The sequence below is a fragment of the Sorex araneus genome, chromosome 2, assembly GCF_027595985.1.
Source record: "Sorex araneus isolate mSorAra2 chromosome 2, mSorAra2.pri, whole genome shotgun sequence".
Classification (NCBI taxonomy): Eukaryota; Metazoa; Chordata; class Mammalia; order Eulipotyphla; family Soricidae; genus Sorex; species Sorex araneus.
Genome location: NC_073303.1, coordinates 341,821,289 through 341,844,539, shown reverse-complemented (window position 1 = coordinate 341,844,539; position 23,251 = coordinate 341,821,289). Strand labels below are relative to the sequence as shown.

Genomic DNA, 23,251 nt, shown 5'->3' with positions numbered 1-23,251 from the left:
TTTGGACTGAGTGCCAAGTCCCGGGCAGGACTGGAGTCCTGTGTGACAGACTACACCTAAATGCTTAGATAGGGAGATAACACTGATGGATGTGATTACACAGGGACACGTCCCCTGATTTGCCAATGGCAGTAGAGGAGACATCACTTCCTTGCATGGAGTTTGGGCAGTTTATGTTTGTACCCAGAGGCAAGATAGGTTAATAAGGCCAAGAAGGAGGGGAGGACGTGGGAGTGGGTAATAACTGGGAAGGCCTTCAGAGCATCAACCTGGGGGGAAAGGGAGGAGGGCCGAGCATGGAGGGTGTTCCCTCTTGCTTCTGCCTATGTGCCAAGTGGCAGGAGAAATTTTGAAAGCTGCAGTGAGGAGGAGCTAGTGATTGGGTTTTGGGGTGTTTTGTACCCCACCCTCCCCACTTGTAGGAAAACCTCTCTCCATTCAGAGGTAATTGAATTGGAAGTAGGAAGACAGTGAGGAAAAGGAGGGAAGCTATTCTCCTGCTCCTTCTGTCCTTTATCACTCGCCTCCTGATTCTACTTCAAACGTAGCTCGTCTGTGCCAAGGTGGCAGCAGAATACCCTGCATGAGTGTCAGCCATTGGGATCTGCTTAGCTGTCTTGAGCATCCCCAACTGTTCTGTTATCCAGGCTCCATCCCTGACCATTGGGACCGCTTCTGATGGCTGTGGCCTGCGCTTCCCCAGGGAGCATCTTCTGTAAGCAGTTCCTATTCTCTCTCCTGGTGAGTAACAGCCAAAGGATTAGAGAACTCAAGCATGTTACTGCGGGCTTCGCCCTCCAGTTTGGGCTTGAAACAGAGCAGAGGTGGGAGTGGAAGGCAGGACACAGTACTGAAACAAAAACAGATCTGAGAATTGTTCAAGGAATGGTTGAGTGCTTGGTGACCTGGGATGACAGCTGTTTCTCTTATTCTTTAAGAGCCCACTGCCAATCCATAAATGTTTTTCAAGGAAATCCCCTGTTCAATCTTGCTGTGGTTTTCTTTTTTTCCTACGGCGCTGTGGAATGAGTTCATTCCCCAGGTATTTGGCCCAGAAGGTTCTTGAGGTTTGTTTTTGCTACTAGTCATTAAACAAACCATAGTAGTTTAAATGCAAAGTTCTACTGAGCTGGAAGAGGAAAAAGTGAAAGAGCAAATTATATAGGACTTTACATTTTTTAAAATAAGATATAAAAGTTTATGGAAAAGTAGAAGAGAGAGAAACTTCCCCCAGCCAAGGAGGAACTTCATATAGAATTAATTTCTGAAGTCCAGGACTTTAAATTTTTTATCCAAAAGAACTTAGAGAATGGCAAAGCTCTTAGTTCAAGCAAGGGGTTCAATGAGAAAATAAAGAAAACTGTGACAGCCATTGCAAACCAACCATCAGTCTGGCTTCCACTTAGGTTTTTTAGTAGCATTGTCACTGTGATTTCAGGTGCTGTTTTCCCGTCCGTGTGGAGGACTTGTCACCACCTGGCCATTTCTAAGCTGTTAGTTTCCTTTTTCTCCTCTTTCATTCCAGGAAAGGTTTTAGCTTAGTCTTCTAGTTTTTTAATTTAAATATCTTACTGTATGGAAATGAACACTTTTCTAATGTAAATAATACACAATAGAAGATTGCTGTTCGTGTTTTCATCTTGTAACCGTCTGGAGCATAGGAATGTTCAGTAAAACATAGGATAGCTTTTAAGGGATTCACCCAGATTTCTTTTGCTTTCTGTCTGAGCTCTGTCCAGGGGTCTTTGTTTCATCACCAGCACATCCATCTCTCTTCCAAACTGACTAAATGGGTAGCAGATGTCAGTCTCCTTCCAATCACTAATTATTTATCCTAAGACAGGAGTAGATAGGACTTCTGGAGACCTGGAGACCTTGCTATCTCTGCTTACAGAGACAGAACCAACAAAGTGGAGGTCTCAGAGTAGAAAGAGATTGGGGTGGGGTGAGAATGCGGGCATCTCTGGTGATAACGTGCTTATATGTGTATGTAAGAAACAATGCCTGGCGTGTGTGAGGTGCCGAGTTTGATCATCAATACTGCAAAAAATTAAAATTAAAAAGATTTATAGTTACAAAAATATTCTTTCTACATCATGAGTTTAGAATTCTATATGCTCAAAACATTTTTAGAGATAATTTATTTCATTCATTGGAATTAAAATGTCAAATAAAAAGTATCTTGTGTTTTTAAAAGGTGGTTACCTAAATTAAAGCTGAATACAAATGTGATTTTTACTTTCTAAATCCTGGGTGATGTGCCTCACAGAATTTTTGTAAAATTAGGATTATGTAATTTGACTGATGTAATTAGCCAATAGCCAGTAAAAAGATTGCACCGTTGGTATGGATGACAGTGGTCTCTTTCTTCCCCCAAATAATGGCTTCTCTAAGTGGAAATGTCTGCAGAGAAAAATTCATCATAAAATTTATCTGTTTCTAGCAAATTTTAGCTCTTCTCTGTCTTATGTAGAAATATTAAGAGCATTCATTTTGATAAACAGAACCTCTTCTGTTAATCAAAATCCAAGTAAAGAAAATTCCAGGAAAATGAAGCAAAATAGGCTTTTGAATTAATAGACTACTAAATTATTTCAGATTTTCTGTCTTTTTCTTTAAACTCTAAGCCTTTTAAAATTATAATTGTATGTTGAATCTCATAAAACTATTAACTCCATTTAGACAATTCTCTATATTATTAATATGTACCTTTTATAATACCATTTTGTGGTTTGAGATCATTTTGACTTTGCAGTTTGTGCCAAACTAATCCAAGGAGGAATTTTAAAACAATGAAAATTTTGGTACTTATTCTTTATGAAGTTAAGCATTCCTTAATTGTCATTATAGCTTAACTGTATCCTCAAAGTTTTTAGTTTAAAAATGATGATTTGTGTGTCAATGATTATCATATTCCATGGCTAAGAATATTTTTACACTAAAATTAAGAATGGCATTTCTGAATGCCATTCAAAATAGAAAGCTCTATGTATAATCTGTGGCTAGATTTTATTCAAGAAATGACATTTTCTTCAAATGGTACAGTATTACTTAGAATCTAAGTACCACTATTCAGTTTAATTGCTTCATTAATATTCAATGACTATGCTGACCCTAAAGCTATATTTTTATATTTATTGCTATTTCTTTTAAAGATCAGTAGGAAGATATAAAAGATTAAAAGGTATAACTTTTTATGAAAATGATATTTTTATCAATAAGTCAAAACTGTAATGTGAACATTTATGTCCAAATATAATTTCTGAATTTTTTCTTTTTTAAGGTTTTGATATTACTATGCGATGCTTGTCAGAAAATTTCTCTTCAGGTTCCTTCTCACATTCCATCTGGCACACTTGTGGGCAAAGGTGAGAATCAGTATTAATAATTTTATAGTTTTGGGGCTGGAGTGATAGCACAGTGGGTAGCGCATGTGCCTTGCACGCGGCTGACCCGGGTTCAAATCCCAGCATCCCATATGGTCCCCTGAGCACCTCCAGGAGTAATTCTTGAGTGCAAAGCCAAGAGTAACCCCTGTGTATCATCAGGTATGACCCCCCTCAAAAAAAAACCCAAAGAATTTTATATTTTTAACAGCCACAATTAGTTTCAGGCTGTTCTAGTAAAATTTGGGATAAAAGTCATATACTATCTACTTAACATTAAAATGAAATTCAGAAGAAAATGAAAGATGGACTACTTTTTTGATAATAATTAGGTAAACTTAAAGTATCCAACTAGTTGCATACTTTGCTTTCCAGAAAAGTTACAAAAAACAGAGGATTAATTAACTTAGTTGAAACAAAGCATGGCACCACAACATTAAACATCCTTGAAATTCATATTGATTAATCTGACTCCCAAATCTTGAAGTCATGTTTCTCTAATGGATAGATAAAATATAGATATATCAAAATTTAAATGCTTCCAAATCAAAAGTGCTTCAGGTTAACTTTGAAGAATGCCAATAATTGATGTGATTTATTCCACAGGCTAACTTGCAAAAGACAAGTCAAATTATTACTGTTATTATTACTATAATAGTTATTCCTGAAGCACAAGTAAACATCTGAGCTCAAAGATAAGTCATCAAGATTGTTCACTGGCCTTAAATTTTAGAAAAATATACTTTTAAATATAAAAGTGATATCATTTTCAAGACATTTTGTCCAGAGCTTTGAAGCTTTAAAAGAATTCTTGTATCTTCTAATGGCTTTTAACATAGTCATGTAATGGGGGTGGGATTGGTGTTGGAATATTGAATGTAATAAATCATTGTGCATAACTTTATAAAAATTAAATTAAATTAAAAAACCAAAACATCTGTACTCTAAAAGCAGATAGTAAATATTGTGAATATTAAATATGAGTTTATAAAGAAAATATTTCTATAATAACCACCATGTATATGTAAATCTTTAGGTTTATTAAACTTACAAAATCTATCATAAAGTGATTTGGGGGCATATTATTGAGAAATAATTACTAATGTGTAGAGAAGATTTCCTGTCAGACTGTTTTAACTGTCAATGATTCTTGCATATTGATTTAAAACCCACTGACCCTATATAGTTTATATGATGCAAATAAGTATATATGTCTTTAAGCAGAAATCTTACAAGATTAAAGTGAAAACAATAAGTTTAGTAGCAATAGAAAGAACATTTATATCTATTATACATTAATTTATGATGCAAATAACAGAGACTATGACTCCATTAATTTAATTATTTAATTTTCATGCCCCCTAAATTGTGGACTCACTACTAGTCAACGCAACTTAGACGTAACCTCCCCGTTCTGCTTCTCATGCACTAATTCGCAGTTGTCGTTCCTGTAAAACTTGTTCCGCTGCTGTTTCATCTTTCGAATGACTCTGAAATTTTTCCCTGACAGTGAGCCTGAAGGAGTGCCTCAGCTCAGCAAGCGTCATCAAGTCGAGTGATCCTGACTTCAGCGTTCAGGAAGATGGCTCAATTTTTACCACACAGGACCTCAGTTTATCTTCTGAAAGGAAGAGTTTCTCTATTTTCCTTTCAGACAGTCAGACAAAGGAACCGAAAATAATGGAAATTACACTGGTAAAAAGAAGAAAGAAGGTATATTAGGCAAAGATTTAAGCACACAAATCTGCTACTGAGTCCTTTGTGTCTTCTATTTTCACATTAAAAAAAAAATCTCACTTGTAGATTTCATGGATAATTAATGTATGTAAAGTCTGTAGTGCTTTGAGGAAGTGGTAGAGCTACTTACAAAATGGCATGGAAATGAATAAGTTGATAACCAGGGAGCTAAGTCAGAGTATCAAAGGTTTCAGATAGTGTTTTGAGGCGTGGCAATAAGAACAAACCAACCTGAAGAACGAGGCAAGGGTGGGGCCAGGACTCAGTGAAAACTGATTGCGCCTGTGTGTGCCCCACCCTGAGCAGCTGTCTCCTAAGAACCAAGGGTTTACAGTCTCTCTTTAAAGAGAACAGGTCGTTTAAAGCTTACACTTGTATTAATTAAAAGTTCTCTGGGTTCTGCCTGCAGAGGATAGAGGATGGAGGGTTTTCACAAACTTTAATTAAATCACTGTGAATTTCAAAGTAACAAAGTTATTTATGATTGCTTTTTGAGCATGCAATGTTCCAGCACCAATCCCTTCACCCGTGTCCACTACCCTCTAGCAATGTCCCCAGTTTCCAATCCATCCCCTACGCCTGCATCTATAGCAAGCACTTTATACCTACTTTAATCTTTCATCTCTTCTAGAATGATCACTTCCCTCCGCCAAATGTCATGTTGTTCCTTCCCCTGGCTTCTCCCTTCTCCCTCCAAATAACAAGCTTCCCATTGCAAACTATTCTCTTGCTCATTGTTTCTATTGCCTTTGGGCAATTGTTATTCCCCTACTATATTTCTTTATGTCCTGATTATGAGAGAGATTATTCTGTCTATCCCTCTCCCTCTGACTAACTTCTTTCAGCATGATACACTCCAAATCCATTCATTTAGTAGCAAATTGCATAACTTCATCTTATCTTACTGCCAAGTGATATTCCATTGTATATTGCACTATATCACTGTTGTACCATTGTTCATTGATTTGCTCGAGCGGGCACCAGTAATGTCTCCATTGTGAGACTTGTTCTTACTGTTTTTGGCATATCGAATATGCCATGGGTAGCTTGCCAGGCTCTGCCATGTAGGCGGGATACTCTTGGTAGCTTGGCAGGCTCTCTTGAGGGATGGAGGAATCAAATCCGGGTTGGCACGTGCAAGGTAAATGCCCTACCTGCTATTTCCCATTGTATATTATGTACCATAATTGTTTGTGTGTGTGTTGTGTGTGTGTTTTATTCAGTCATCTGTTCTTGAGCACCTAGTTTCTTCAAAAACTTGGCTATTATGAACAGTTGTGGAATAAACATAGGGGTGCAGATGGCTCTTCTGAATTGTGCTTTGGGGTCTTTGAAGTATATTCCAAGGAAAGGAATTACGAGGTTGTATGGAAACAGAACTCTTAATTCTTTGAAGAATGTCCATATTATTATCTAAAAAGACTGGACTAGTCAACATTCCTATCAGCAGTGAAGGATTGTTTCTTTTTCTCCTCATCTACACCAACACTGATAGTTGTTCTTTTTGATGTGTGCCAGTATCTCTAGAGTCAAATGATATCTCATTGTTGTTTTTATTTCCATTTCCCTGATGGTTAGTAATGCTGAGTACTTTTTAATGTACCTTTTGGCCATTTATATTTCTTCTTTGAGGGAGTTTCTGTTCATCTCTTCTCTCCTTTTTTTAATGGGGTTGTATGTTTTTTCTCTTTTAAAGTTCTGCCAGTACTTTTTATATCTTGGCTATTATTGTGAGACTTGTGACTATTTCACAAAAGTACTAATAGCCAAGATATATAAAGTACTGGCAGAACTTTACAAGAGAGAAAAAAAAAACATGCTGGTGCCTGCTCGAGCAATTCAATGAGCAACGGGATGACAATGACAGTAATACAGTGATTAGTACTTTTAGCAATGAATGACAGACAAATAGTTTTCCCAGTCTGTGGGGTAGTACACTGGTCATTATTTTCTTTGAGATGCAGAAGCTTCTTAAATTAATGTAATCGCATTTGTAAATATTTGTTTTCACTTGCTTGGTCAAGGGTTTTGCATTCTTAAAGTTGCCTCTAGCTTCAAAGTCATGGAGAATTCTACCTATGTTTTCGGCTATATATTTTATGGATATAGGTATGATATCAAGGTCTTAATCCATTTTGGTTTGAACTTTGTACATGGAGTTGGAAAGCATTCTGAGTTCATTATTTTTCATGTGACTACTTGTTTTCTCAGCATCACTTGTTGAAGAGGTTTTCCGTGCTTTATTTCATATTTCCCCTTTATTCAAAGATTAAATGTCTATGTATCTGAGGGCTTGTCTCTGAATTTTCAATCCTATTCTGTTGATCTGAGTATTTGTCCTTATTCTAGTACGATGTTATTTAATTACCACTGCTCTTTAGTATAGTTTGAAGTTGAGGAACATACACCACCCATATTCTTTTTCCCAAGGATTGTTTTGACTCTTGGCAGGTAGGGTATTGCTCAATACGAATTTCAGCATTGTTTTATCCATTTCTCTGAAGTACGTCATGGATATCTTTTGGGGGACTGTATTTAATCTGTACAATGCTTTGGCTACTATTGCTGCTGTGATGCTGTTAATCCTCTCAATCCAAGAGCAGGCCGTTCTGTTTCCATTTCCTCATTAATAAATGGAGACTTCTCACTCTGAGTGGGGGTAAACAGGAATTGGGAAGAGAGAAGCTTGCTGGAATTCACGTACATCTCAGTTTACATAAACTCTGTATAGTGACTTTAGTGCTACAAAATTATTTATTAAAAAGTTGTATGATGTAAAAGAGACTTTCCTAAATTCCCTTGGTAACAGTAAGTCATTAGTCAAATTAAGAAAATGGTCATGCTCTCAAGTTGTCTAAAATACTGTTTTATGTTGAAATTTTAAAGACTCTCTACATCACATACAAAAGACTTGAAAAAAATATTGATCAATGTATTTACATGAGGACATACAAATATTTTGCAGTATAGCTAGTGTTTTAGCAATTTTAGTTGTACCTGTTCTAGTGGGATAAAACCATGGCTGTAGCACTGCACTGTAGCACTGTCGTCCCGTTGTTCATGGATTTGCTTGAGCAGGCACCAGTAACGTCTCCATTGTGAGACTTGTTATTATTGTTTTTGGTATACTGAATATGCCACGGGTAGCTTGCTAGGCTCTGCTGTGCCGGCGGGATACTCTCGGTAGCTTGCCGGGCTCTCTGAGAGGGATGGAGGAATTGAACCTGGGTCTGCCACATGCAAGGCCAAACGCCCTACTAGTGCTATCACTCTAGTCCAAAAAAATTTTTAAATTGACTGAAATATTTAATTCTTTATTTTCTTAAGTGGCACCATTCATCAAAGATTTATAAAAGCCTGGTTTATTAGTTGGTTAAATCAGGAAGTAAATTTGGGTGTTATCCATATTATGACATATATAAAATATAATCACTATGTATGCATTTATATTCATTATTTCTTTTATTTTTATGGGTGTATATGTAAAAATCAGTTTCTAGAACAATAAGCCATGCTACATGTCTTCTTCCCATTAATTACAGGTTACAGAGAAGAGACAGAGCAGAACTGCAGAAAGAATGCTCAAGCGCAGCAAGAGACGATGGGCTCCTATTCCCTGCTCGCTGATGGAGAACTCACTAGGGCCCTTTCCACAACATGTTCAGCAGGTGTGCTTTACCTTGTTTGACTTTATATGGGCATTGGTTCATTTTCAAATTTTCACATACTCAAATTTTCACACACAGTTGCTCAGTATGTTGAATTGGGGACTTTAACAGGGTTAAAAAGAATCATCAATTGACCAGAACCAAGGTCAGGTTCAAGTAAGTCAGAGTGATTTATCACTTTCTTCTAGAAATCATGTTTAACTTTTAGAAGGAAGTTTTATATATTGAGTTTCTGATGTCCTTGTTCTATAATCTGATTTCCTAAATATTCTGCCATACTTTATCACTCAAACACAGAAGAAATATCTACAGGTATTGTGTAATTCAGCTCTCACTTTATTACCACACACACACACACACACACACACACACACACACACACACACACACACACACACAAAGGGCTAACATTTCATTTTGCTGTAAAGGTAATATTACTCAACATAGCTGAGTAATTCTAGGTTAGCTTTGAAATTATACCATTAGTGAATAATTAATTGTGGGAAGAATGTTACATTATATGTACTTATTTTCATAAATTCCTATTGCAAATAATTCAAAATCACTTTAATTGTTTCTATGCATTTTATAAGAAAGATCATAGTAATGAGAATCATAAAAATATATTCAGCTTTCACAAATTTTCTTCCCATAAATATGGGAAGAAAGACCTTGGGAACAAAGAGCTGGCAGAACTTTTGGCTTTGCACATTACAAAATATGAATAAGATATTTTTATTAGTAAACTATGAGAGATTATGTGGAAAGCTAGAGGAAAGATACAACAGTGGAGTAAGAAAGCAAGAAAATGATAATAAATCAATCATTATAGGTTGAATATATTTTTATTCTGTATTGTAACTTATTGTTATAGGTTCAATCTGATACTGCACAGAACTATACCATATTTTACTCCATAAGTGGACCAGGAGTAGACAAAGAGCCCTTTAATTTGTTCTACATAGAAAAAGATACTGGAGATATCTATTGTACACGAAGCATCGACCGTGAGCAATATGAAGAGTTTCCGGTAAGATTATTAAATTTTTTTGTATTAGGTTATTTTGAATAATAAAATAATAACGACTGATTAAACATTTTCAATGCTATTTGTTTACATATTCATTTACATATACATTTCAAATGTATTATGCAAATTTCTGTTGTTGCCAAAGATGAAGACAGATGTGACATTTTCAAAACTGTGCTAGAACTTTAAAAATAAGAATAAAATTGTTCTTTTCTCATATATATCAAAATGAATAGGATAAGTGTGGAGCATCTATAGTAAAGTGTGGAGCATCTATAGTATATATAGTATCCCAATCTTTCTTCATAAGGGAAGAAAATATAAAGGAGATAGGAAATACTAATGAGAGATTTGTTGGGTTTTGTTGTTGTTGTTGTTTGCTTTGAGGCCACACCTAGAAGTACTCACAGGTTACTTCTGGCTCTGCACTTAAGGATCACTTCTGATGGGGCTTAGGGGACCATATTGGGTTCTGTGGCTTCAACCTCCATCGGCCATCTGCACAGCAAGCACCCTATACACTATGCTATTTTTTGGGGCCCTTACTGAGAGAACTCCAAAAGACAGATCTGTAGAAATTTGATCTGTAGAAATTTGGGATACAGACATGTCTTGTTGAGCTTAAAGTTATTTATAACAATGTAGTTTATTTATTTTAAACCCTGATTGTGCATTATAAGCACTGTTGTCCCGTTGTTCATCGATTTGCTCGAGCGGGCACCAGTAATGTCTCCATTGTGAGACTTGTTGTTACTGATTTTGGCATATTGAATATGCCATAGGTAGCTTGCCAGGCTCTGCCCTGTGGGCGGGATACTCTTGGTAGCTTGCCGGACTCTCCCAGAGGGATGGAGGAATTGAACCCGGGTTGGCTGTGTGCAAGGCAAACAGCTATCGCTCCAGTTCATGCATTATAAATTACAAGAAAATCAATTAGTAACAACTATTCTTGTGGAGAAACAAACAGCTTCCTCTCTGCATCTTATCATTTATACATTATTTATTTTATTAATTGATAATATCCTGTTTATGGATTTTTGAAGTTTTTAGCTATTTTTCACTGGTCAATAAGCTGTTCATCTTGGCTTCTTGTAGGGATCATTGCCAGAGAGAAGGGAGAGCATAGTTTAAAATTTTTAAAAATTTGATTTACTTATTGCCGTTTTTAAAATGACAATGAAATAGTTTGTAATTTATGCTCATTTGAGAATAAACTTATGAAATTACTCTATATTTCAGATATATGCCTATGCAACAACTGAAGATGGTTATGCACCAGAGTACCCACTACTATTGTTATTCAAGGTTGAAGATGACAATGATAATGCCCCATATTTTGAAACACAACTGACTGTTTTCAGTGTGCCTGAAAATTGCAGGTCCGGTAAGTTCACATTTGGGAAGACACTAGAGTTTTTCACCAGTTGAATTCCTCATTAATGTTTCAAACACAATGCAAAACATTTTAAAATGCTTTCTTTTCAAAAATACTTTTCATAAAACATTGTTTTAAAAGACCATACACTCTTTATGGCTATCTTTTTTGTATCTGTTCCATTGCCAAGCTCAGATAGAAGGTTGGTAACTTATATAAAAATCTACTACTTTGTTAATCACAATCTGAATGCATGACTAACAAATGCCAGTTACATATTTTATTTCAACTATGTACATGTGACTTGTATTTATGAATAGGCAATTTGTTTCTTTATAGTACAGTATTTTTAAGGACCCATAGACACATCATAGTATAAACGTACTGATCTAACTTACAATAAAATGTACATTATGTTACTTGGTACATTTTCCAATTGAAAGATAATGGCTATACTAGCTTGATGCTATGGGCAGGCAAAGCATACAGGCATAAAATTTTTTTAGTTTATTTTAAAAAGTCAAGTAACTTTGTTAGTTTTTATGTCTACTCCTTTCAGCTGCCATTATCTCCCACAGGCAGTTTGCTGAAGAAATATTTATATAACCTTGGAGCAGAGCAAAAATTAATATTAAGTTTATCTAAACAGGAACTCCAGTGGGAAAAGTGACTGCCACTGACCTTGATGAACCCGACACTCTACATACTCGTCTGAAGTACAAAATCTTGCAGCAAATCCCAGATCATCCAAAGCATTTTGCTGTACATCCAGATACAGGTGTCATCACGACACTCACGCCTTTTCTGGATAGAGAAGTAATGAATTGTTCAGTTCCCTTCCAGTCACTGAATTCTATTTGAACAGATAACTCTCAAAGAAACTGTATTCATGGGGGTCCCCACTGCCTCTCCAGGCTCGCTTCCGCACAGAGTGTGGGTTGGGTTTCTCAAGATTTTTTCTTTATCCCTGTAGAGATTTGGGGAAAGTAAAAAGTGTTAGAAATGGACTCATTTGAGATCATTGAAATGACTTGATGGTAAATTCTAAAACACAGTTAAATTTTTAAAATGTTGTATTAGACACATAAAACGTTCCAGTTTACTAACTGACCAATCTCTCTCTGTTTTGTATATTTGGTATCTATCTATTTATATGCATATACTTATAAAAAATCAGAGATTAATCAATGACTATGGGGGGCTACAAATTAGTGTAAATCAAATGCTTATTTATCTGCCTTGTTCCTTTGGTTTAGAAATGTGATACTTACCAGTTAATAATGGAAGTGCGAGATATGGCAGGCCAATCTTTTGGTTTATTTAATACGGGAACAATTACAATTTCACTAGAAGATGAAAACGACAATTCACCATATTTTACAGAAACCTCTGTGAGTATTTTTCTGTGCACTTTATATTAATTTACTCTCTATTTTCTTCTTAATTTATTTTAGTGTTTGGTCATGCCAACAGTGCTCAGAGGCCATTTTAGCTCTATAAAGGGGGTCATTCCGATCAGGAATTGAAAGACCATGCGGTACCACATGCAACACATAAGCTCAAGCCACTGAATCCCATTCTAGTTCTACATTCATCTACTTTGTTAGAAAAACAAGCATGGACATTGATTAACTCTGTGATACTGCCCTTTTTGATTTTAATAGCGACCTCTTACAAATATATTTCTCAGAAAGATAAAATTTTATAACGATAAGGAAAGGATCAGTTATTCCTGGATGCTAAGGATATAAATACTCTCTCTACTATCTAAGCACTTTATTCTTGAAGATGTTTGTGTATGCTTTTCTAAATGCCAAGCATCAACATCAGGTTACTTGAACTTAAATCCTTGTTTTGTGTGACAGAGTAGAGGACCTGTATCTGACATCCTTTAAGATTTATATTCTATTTTTGGGAGCGGGGGTGGAGTGGGTGGACAGGAGTTGCTGGGCCACACTTGGCAGATCTAGGCTTACTCCTGGTTCAGCATTCAGGGATCATTCCTGATGTTCAGGAGACCAAATGCTGAGCCAGAACCAAACCAGCGCCAGCTGTGTACAGGTCAAGCACTTTAAACCCAATACAATCTCTACAGCCCTTTATGTTTCATATTATGTTTTATATTCACAGATAAATACCTCCACCAGAGAACCTATATATAGTGGAACAAGTAGCTGTAAAGTAACTACTATCAATGAACAGGCTCTTCTGTATTATCTGAGCAAATTTTCCTTTGAAAGAATGTGCTTCCACAGCCTTGTTAAGGGGTGTGGGCAAGGTTTGGCAGAACTATGATCCAATTTTCATTAAAACAAAAGCCATGTTTCTTAAAGTGCCTTCTAGTGAATTAAAACGAATACATTTTTAAACATTGGCAAATGACCTCATCCAGTACTAAAAAAATCACTATAGGTAATAATTATTTATCAATAAATATATCTAGAAGACTTAGCATATTAATATAAGGCTTATATTAAATGCTTATTATTTTTAACATGGGGTGATAAATTATAAATATGAAGGTTTGGATTAGTGACAAAAGAAGGTTGAATTATTGGAAAAATTGACATGAAGGTGAGAATTCAGAAAGTAAATTCTTGGAGCTGGAGAGATAGTACAGGGGTTAAGGCACTGGCTTTTGCACGTAGCTAAACCTGGTCTGATTTCTGAGACCCCCTATGATTTCCCAAAACTCCACTAGGAGTGATCCCTGAGCAAAGAATCAGGAGTAATCCCTGAGAACTGTTGAATGTGATCCCCCCCAACAGGAAAAAGAATAAAAGGAAATAAAAAGGAAGTAAGTCTTTGATGAACAGATGCAATTTTAAAAATTAAGTTATTGAGGAAAGAAGCATTAATATGCATAACATTTTAAGTTCTTTAATATATTTATTGAACTTAATATTTCCATATCATTTAATTTTCTTTAAAAAATTAGAACCAAAATCACTTGGTTAAAGATATAAATTTATAATAAATTGCAATCTTCTCAGTATTTTACAGAAGTCGAAGAAAATAGAATTGATGTTGAAATTTTACGAATGAAGGTTCATGATAAGGATTTGCCAAACACTCCTCACTCACGGGCTGTATACAAGATCCTGAAAGGAAATGAAAATGGAAACTTCAAAATTACCACAGACCCAAATACAAATGAAGCTGTCCTGTGTGTTGTCAAGGTAAACAAAAATAATAATTAATCAATTCTTTTTAAAATTTAAACTTCCTCTTAATCATGAATATAACTTTCTGTATCTATATGATTCAAATATTGCAATGCAATTCTAAAATGATTTACATTATTTTAAAAGAACCTCATTTTGCCAACATTTTCTTTCATAGAAAAAAGACATGCCAGGAGAAATTTTTTTCATTCTATATATAAAAAAGTAAAGCAGACAAATTGAGTTAGCAACCTGCCTTAGTGTTAGAAAGGTTCTAGAAATACCCATTTGTCCATTATTATTATATCCAATTTGATAAAGATTGAAAAACAGAGAAATAGACATATCACTGTTTGAAAATCAAATCTCTTAATGTCTTAATTTTTTAGCTGATACAGTTAAATGATATTTAATCAACTTAAAAATATTTCTATTGTTAATTGGTCATAACTGACTGTGCTCAAAACTTTCTCCTGACTCTGCACAGAGATCATTCCTGATGCAATTTTTTTTTTTTTTTTTTTTGCTTTTTGGGTCACACCCAGCGATGCTCAGGGGTTACTCCTGGTTTTGCACTCAGAAATTACTCCTGGCAGGGCTTTGGGGACCATATGGGATGCCGGAGATAGAACCCGGGTTGGCCCCGCATGCAAGGCAAACGCCCTACCCGCTGTGCTATCGCTCCAGCCTCCCTGATGCAATTCTGGGGATTAAACCTGGGCCAGTCATATGCTAGGCAAGTGTCTTCCCACTGTACTACCTTGCCAGCACCCTAGGCTAATCAATTTTTGTTGATTTGACATGAATAACTTATAGAAGACTTTTGAAAGCCATGTATCGGAATATATTTTAAGACATTACTTTACAAAAGTTACCACTATTTTTGTAGCAAAAATGAGAAAAAATTAATTAAATTTAAATCAGCAGAATAAATATATTATGTGCACATTGTTTCATCTTTAAAATACATTCAGCTATAGAACTGTATACATATTAAATAATTGTTTCTGGGACAGTAAGATACAGTGGGTAGAGTAAGGTTCTTACTTTGCATATGCCCAACCTTCTTATATCCTGGCTGAACCCCTGAGTGTAGATCCAGGAGTAAGTCCATCACTCAGTGTGGCCACAAAACCCAACATTAATAAATTATTTTTAAAGTAGTGATGATAAACAAGTTTATGTATGCTATAAGAAATCAGTAATTTGCAGCACTGAGAACCAGATCCATCATCTTATACACTAAAATTATGTTTTGTTTTATCTATAAGTCTTATAGATATCATGTTTTATATCTACTGATTAAAGTTTTTTTGATTTAACAGGCATTAAACTTTGAAGCCAGTAAGGAAGTAGTTTTGCAAATTGGTGTAGTTAATGAAGCACAATTCTCTAAACCAGGAAACTCTCAAGCTCCTACAATGTGCACTACTACTGTCACTGTTAAAGTTAAAGATGCCGATGAGGGTCCTGAATGCCAACCTCCAGTTAGAGTTCTTCAGAGTAGAGATGGTCTCCAAGTTGGTCAATCTCTTCAGGGATACCAAGCTATAGATCCAGAAACTCGCAGTGGCCAAGGCTTAACGTAATATACTTTTGAAATAAGTTCAATATTTTTAAATGTGATGTAAACTGATTGTGAATTTAGTAGTTACCTGTGCATTTTGATTTATTTATTTTATATTTCCTCCTGATTTTCTTGTATTTTAATAAAGTAGCTCACAGTAATTTACCACATTCAGTATTCTAACACCAATGCCACCGCCATAAGATCTTCCCACTGCCTTTAGTTACCCCACCACCACCCAAGACTATCATGTGGAGTGTAGTATAAAAACTCAAGAGGCTGCTTTGCAGCCATGCGATCCAGGGATTCTGAGATTTTTGGATAGGGTCACACAACTTGTGGCTTTCTTGCGAGATTGATTTGTGAGTCTCTGAATTATGGACATTAATGAATTTAAATGGCACCAGAGGTAGCTTTTGGGTGTGGCCGCCAGGCTCTGGGCAGACAGGTCATGGGTGGAGGTCACCCATTCCCAACTCCATAACAGTCTGGGGACCACAAAATGTAGGAGAACTGATATTTATTCAGCCACTTATTAAGCTGACTGAAGCAAGCATTACATTTAAAAAAATGTAATTGAATGTTAGTGAGATAGACCATTATAATGCTGTTCATTATTGGGTGTCAGTCATAAAATGATCCAACACCCACCCCTCCACCAGTCTACATTTCCCACCACCAATTTCCCTTCCACCATTCTCCCAACCACCATGCCTGCCTCCATGGCAGGCACGTTTCTTTTCTTCTCTCTCTCTCTCTCTCTCTCTCTCTCTCTCTCTCTCTCTCTCTCTCTCTTCCTTTTGTTCATTATAGTTTGCAATACAGTAAGCTTTTTTAAGCAGGTGGCAGCTTTGAGATGTAGACATGACTGCTGAGGTGTGCGGAGGTAGCCTGTCCTGACCCCAAGAAAGATTTTAGTCACAAAATTTTCATACCCTAATTTTCAGCAGACTGTGTCTTGGTGAGCTTTGTCCTAAGCTGATGGATTCTGGCCGAAGCATGGCAGTGATTTTGGATTGTGGAAGCAAACAGCTGTGGGGGCTCTGCTTGGGCAAACATTAGGCTGACTGGCACCCCCTTCGATTTACTAGTCTTACTAGATTTGCAAGTCTGCTAAGTCTTGTGCAGGTTCGAGATTAACTGCTACTCTTGATCTTTTTCAGGATTTATTTATGGGTCTTTGAAGAAAGAGTTAGTGAAAGAGTTTATCTGGTGGCACTGGAGTTGGTTTGTGGGGGTGACTGCTGGTGCTTTTAGGTGTATAGGGAAGTGGGGGAAGGTAGCCCATCCCCACCCTGAGAAAGCCTGGAGATTTCAGTATCTATGCATTTTTTAAATGTGAGATTTTAAGGTAACATATGCTTTTTGGGTTGAGAATTTACATTTAATTTCTAAAAATTAGGTATAAGAAGATAGTTGATGAAGATAATTGGTTTGAAATTGATGAAAACACTGGTAATTTGAAAACTGTAAAAGTGCTGGACAGAGAATCAAAATTCGTAAAAAATGATAGATACAATATTTCTGTTGTCGCAACGGATGCAAGTAAGTGTGATTTTCTAAAAATTAAATCTAAGTGGGATTTAATATTAAAGAAATATTATAGAGAATATGATTTTTCCAGGTCAAAATTGAAATGCAAATAGTGTCTGCACCATAATCACTTCTTTCTAAGTAAGCACACAAATTAAGTCATAGTACATCAATAATACAAAGCTAGGATTAGTGAAAGACCAAAAGCCAAATTCAGGGACCTTATTGCATTATTTGATCTCTTATTGTTACCCTATGACAAACTTGAAAATCTCCAACACTCTGCTCCACTTGACCCCTAAAGTAAAGAATTAGATTACTATGATTTGAACTTGCTGTAGGGTTCAAACCACAAAAAAAGTGCATGGTTAATAATAAGAAACTATCATATTTCCTAAAGAAATAATTAGTAATTCTTAAATATTCTCTTCATAGGGTTTCCAGTTTTTCAAATTTAATTTTAAAGTCTATTTGATAAAGATGTCTTTAAAATGTTATAAAGTACTTATATGAAAACCTATTGAATATAAACTACTGCCAGTAAACAATTTTTTAATATGTATCTCTATATACTTACTAGTACTTTTTAATATGAGTATTTCCATCCCTCTCGGAGAGCCTGGCAAGGTACTGAGGGTATCCCGCCCTCAGGGCAAAACTTGGCAAGCTACCTGTGGTGTATTTGATATGCCAAAAACAATAACAATAAGTCTCACAATGGAGATGTTACTGGTGCCCGCTTGAGCAAATCAATGAACAACGGGATGACAGTGCTACAGTGCTACGGTATTACTATGGTAGTATAAACATAAAATACAAATAATGTACATGAAAAGAGATGATATAAATAGAAGTGCACATCGATTCACATCGATTCATCCTGTTGCTCATTGATTTGTTTGAGCGGGCACCAGTAACGTCTCTCATTGTGAGACTTACTGTTACTGGTTTTTGACATATCGAGCATGCCATGGGTAGCTTGCCAGGCTCTGCCGTGGGGGCGCGATACTCTAGTGTTTTATTTCATCATGCCATAGCATACTTACAATTGATAAAGATGAATCTGACTTCTTATAGCAGTCTTAACTATCAGTCTAATTCAAGATTTTACAAATTTTATGGTCATATTTTTATATGCTTAGATATTCTAGACAATACAGATTTAAGTAGATGATAACATTGATCATTTTCTGTAGAATTGTTGGCTTCTTTAGTAGGAATGAGTATTAAATTGTCCAAATTTGAAAGTAAGCTATGAAATAGTTCATATTTATTTGTTTTATACCTTAATATTTTTAATTACAAGATAAAAGCAGATGCCTCATATATTATACCACTGTTTCTCTCTCTGTGGCTTTTCAATGAAAGTCATTTTGACTATAGGAGAATTCTCTGAAAAAACACGAAGTTTAAACTAACAGAAATGCAAGCTGTATAATATCTATGCAATGGGGAAATCAATTCATACACACCTGCATCTACTATTTTCAGTGTTTTTTTCTTACTTCATCTCTCAGCCTTGTTCTAATCCATTGCCTTGCAATGGAAATAATGTGCCACAAAATCTAATCAATCACAACATTTTAAGTAATTATTTCTCGAGTCAAAACAATAGTTACACTCAAAGTATGAAAGGAGATTCAAGTGTGAATATCATTATTAAATGAACTGTGTATGACCTTTTTTTCTATTGATAGCTCTCAGACATGTTTAGTGTAGTTCTTTCAACATAGGTGTGATCGGAAGAGTGAGGAGTACCTTACCTGAGAAATTTATTTAAAATCTGCTAAAGATTGGGTTCCACACAAGACTATATTTTCATAGAGTGTCAGTTAAATTATTATTATCTCATAAGAGATTTGACAGTATGAAATCTTTCCCCATTACAGTATTTAGGTGTATCCTAAAAAGTAGAAGTCAGTTAAGAGCTACTCAGACTAGAAAATAAGGGAAATGAATCCACAAGGAACTAAAGAACTAGGTAACTGTAAAACAGGTTTCTTCAAAATAATTATACAGAAAAGAGAATTATGCAGAACATAAGTATGTCATAATTTTTTCTTTGGTGCTGGAGGGCAAGAAGGTATTGCAGGGTTCAAGTCCTGGTACCAAAAGGCCCCAAAAGCATTGCCTGGGGTAGACCTCGAGGACCCCAAATGCCTCCAGGGTGAGCCTGGAGCACTGCAGTGCTTGGGAAGCACCACATCCTCAGGTTCTGGCTTTAACCACTGGCACAGCTGGATAAGAACTACAAGGAATAGCCCCAGAGCCACTAAACACCAAACCACTTGGGAAGTTCCCTCTTAGAAAAGAAAAAAGAAAAACAAGGTCTGTAGCTACAGTAATTATGATATAAGAAAACAAAATACCAAGTATAAGAGATATAAATCAACTCCAGACTAACAGGTAATCTAAAGTGATCAAAAAGTAAGAATAAGAGTATTATAAATATGAATGAAAGCACTTAGGGTAATGTGAAGGATTTTGTTTCTTTAAGCTTGAATACGCTCAAGGGCCAAGTTCATATGGTTTACATATATTATAATATTCAGTTGTAATATATACAATATATTTCAATAGTTATATACATATGTTAGTTTTTATTCAGTGCTCATAATATATTTGAAGCCTTCTTTCCTGGAAATAGTATGTTAATTATCACATGTGATGTGACTTCTCTATAAGGGGTACATTTATAGTTCTCCTGTATTTTTATCCTCTGACTAGACTGATTTTTAAGCTCAGTCTAGTCAATTTCTTAAAATGACACTGCTAAAAATCTCTTAATTATTGTCTGGTAGAGATTTTAGGATGTGTTGAGTTAAAACAAGCACGGGTATTTTTTTCATCTCTATACTGTTTGAGAGTTTCATAAATATCCAGATCCAGGTTTTGAAGTTTACGACTAAGATATTTGCAATTCCAGTAGGGTAACTGTAACTTGAAGCAATTAGTTTTAATGTAGAAAATTGAGTTCAAAAACATACACAATGTTGTTATATTTGGTTGTAAAAATAGTCTTAGAATATGAGTTGTCATGTGGAAAAGGTAGACATTATGGGTATATTGTTTAAAGACAACATGAAATCACTTGGAGGTATACCGTAGCTTGATAAGATGGACCTTGAAAATTTTCTTTCTCTGAACTTAAGAGTTCTGTGCATGTTATTGGGTTTATTTCTAAAATGTTCCAGTGGCAAAAAGGAAACATAGCTTTTCACAGTTTCTATTATTGACACATTATGCATTCAGACTCTAGTTAGCCTAAGATATGCTGTGCAACTCTGAGACTGTGATATATCTCACTGATACTTGGCATTTGATTAGTTGCTTAATTTAAAGTTAGGTTTAGAGGTATACAAACATACCCACTTAATGACTGTTTTCACTTAGCTCTTAATTATGCATTCTTGGCTCTGTTTCCCAGAAATGAAAACATACCATATGAATTTTAGAGGGCTTCTAGGACTTTATTTTTAGTTCTCACTTTGCCATGGTTTTTTTTTTAGACAACTTTAAGCATTCTAATTTAACATGCTTAAAATGGAGACTGATGCAAAATAATAACTTACTTGATAATTGTTGGTGTAATATAGCATTAAATGAATCTTAATTTGCTTGATTGATATATCATTTCTTTAAAAAAAATCTTTGGTTTGACTTCTTTCTTTTGCTCCATGAAGAGAAACTACTCTGTGCTAAAATTCTTTTTAAATTAAACCAGGAAATAGTTCAGTCGTCAGGGACACATACTTTGCAATTTTGAATCTGTGAGCACCACTTTGTGTGATCTTGAGCATCTATGTGTGATCTTTGTGTGATCTTGGCACTACTGGGTCACCCTGGAGGACTAGGAGCTCTATGGTCAGATCAATATCCTTGACCACAACAGTTAACACCAGTCAGTTGGCTGAGTGTTGCTGGGAGTGGCCACTGGTCTTCTAAGCACAATAAAAAATAATTAAAAGTTATAACTCGTATGTTGAGTTACATATAATGCCTGCAACAAAAATTTAATCGAAAAATTTTTCTTCCTTATTACACACTTCTTTTCTAGTTTGCTGCCTTGGAAGTTATTATTTATACTCAGATTTATGTTCACATTTTGAGCAGTCACAATATGCATAGACTATTGCTGCACTTCTTTTATTTCCAGATATATTAAAAGATGTTGACATAGAATAACTTTTAAGTAATTGTTTGCATAAGTTGCTTATATACATGATTTATTCAAAATTACTAAAATTCTATGGAAAAAATAACTGAAATAATATAAATTGTGGTACTAAAACTAAAAAATGATTTTATATGCATGAGTTATACTATTTTTTAAATAAATTCAATATATTGCCATAAAATTTAAATCGGTATTTAGAGCAAAAGAGAAATTTTTATCTTTTTACCTATATATTTTATTTGTTAAATTGTACCACTTATATAAGATTTATTTATCAAAAATAGTAAAATTTGAATATTTAATTTACTTTTTACTCTTTAAAATAATTGATATGTGCTATTTTAATTGAAAATATTTATCAAGGCATTTGTGAGGCATCAGGACAATAACAGTGGTACAAAGTTGAGCAAAAATTCCTAATCTAAAGGAAAAACTGTTGAATTTTAGTTATGGTCAAAATTCATTTTTTTGGTTAATTCAGTCTAGTATTTTACACATATAAAATATAATTGAACGACATTCTATGCTTAGTGTTAGGATATAGGATATAAGTGGGACAACAGCTGACAGCCCAGCTGGTTCTCAGGCTAAATGTGGCACAACTTTTGGGATGAATCTGTTCACAGTTCAGTGTGTAAGTCAATAATAAATCACGTATTTTGAGAAATCAAAGGATATTATGATGACAAATGCCCATGGACATCATATCATGTTTCACATAGAGGTAAAATTTTGTGTCAAGTATAATTGGATTTTGTCTGGCAAAGGGAAGGAAAAAAGTGTGTCTGGCATAATATATCCAACCAATGGGAAGCAAGTGTGTTTTATGAGAGACACAAAAAGTTAGAGTAAAGAAGTATGAAGGAAATGGTCAAAGAGGAAGACAAGGATGTGATAAACTAAATCCTTGTTTAGCTAAACTAAATCTGTGAATAATTGAAGTTCTTGTATTTTAGTGATTACTATGCATTCATTATTTATAGAGAAATATGCAAGAGGGACTGAAGAGATAGATCAAGTTGTAAAGTACATGCCTGGTATTGGCCCTACACATATAGTAGCTTATCATAAATAATAAAATGTATATATGTACATAGAGATATATACATTTACATGTAAGATACAAAAATGAATTTCATTCCAACAGGTTATTCCATAGTGCTTTTATTCAGTTTCTTTCCTTTTGACTTAAAAAGACAAATACATCAAGATGTCCTGTTCATTTATTAACATGGAAAGGACATGTCACTATTTTAAACTTGTAATAATGAAACTTGATTCAACTGTGTGTATAATAATTCGTGTTCTGACAGTTAGTAGAAAACAGGTATTGATTACCTATCACAATGATTGTTTCACTGTATCACTGAATCACTGTCATCCCTTGTTCATCGATTTGCTCAAGCAGGTGCCAGTAACGTCTCCATTTGTCCCTGTTGTGTGCTAGTGTAGCCCAATGGCATCTGCTCACTCCAGGAATACGAAGAGCCTGAGATTTTAGCAACCTTTCCTTACTCATTCTTCCCAACGCTGCCATATTGGGGGATCTTTCAGGGTTAGGGGAATGAGGCCCATTATTGTTACTATTTTTGGCATATTGAATATATCTAGGGT

At 35.2% G+C, this 23,251-nt stretch overlaps 1 protein-coding gene across 1 annotated transcript in view; it reads left to right on the top strand.

The window, feature by feature from the left end:
- Positions 1–678: 678 nt before the first annotated feature.
- The window catches only part of DSC1 (desmocollin 1), a 28,129-nt gene continuing 5,556 nt past the window's right edge, over positions 679–23,251 (top strand). The window contains exons 1-11 of the mRNA XM_004606037.2: positions 679–741; positions 3,284–3,368; positions 4,897–5,099; positions 8,666–8,791; positions 9,666–9,821; positions 11,061–11,205; positions 11,846–12,012; positions 12,453–12,587; positions 14,190–14,375; positions 15,686–15,945; positions 17,330–17,472. Of these exons, the coding sequence (XP_004606094.1) occupies positions 679–741; positions 3,284–3,368; positions 4,897–5,099; positions 8,666–8,791; positions 9,666–9,821; positions 11,061–11,205; positions 11,846–12,012; positions 12,453–12,587; positions 14,190–14,375; positions 15,686–15,945; positions 17,330–17,472 (1,669 nt within the window). The remainder of the gene's footprint in view (positions 742–3,283; positions 3,369–4,896; positions 5,100–8,665; positions 8,792–9,665; positions 9,822–11,060; positions 11,206–11,845; positions 12,013–12,452; positions 12,588–14,189; positions 14,376–15,685; positions 15,946–17,329; positions 17,473–23,251) is intronic.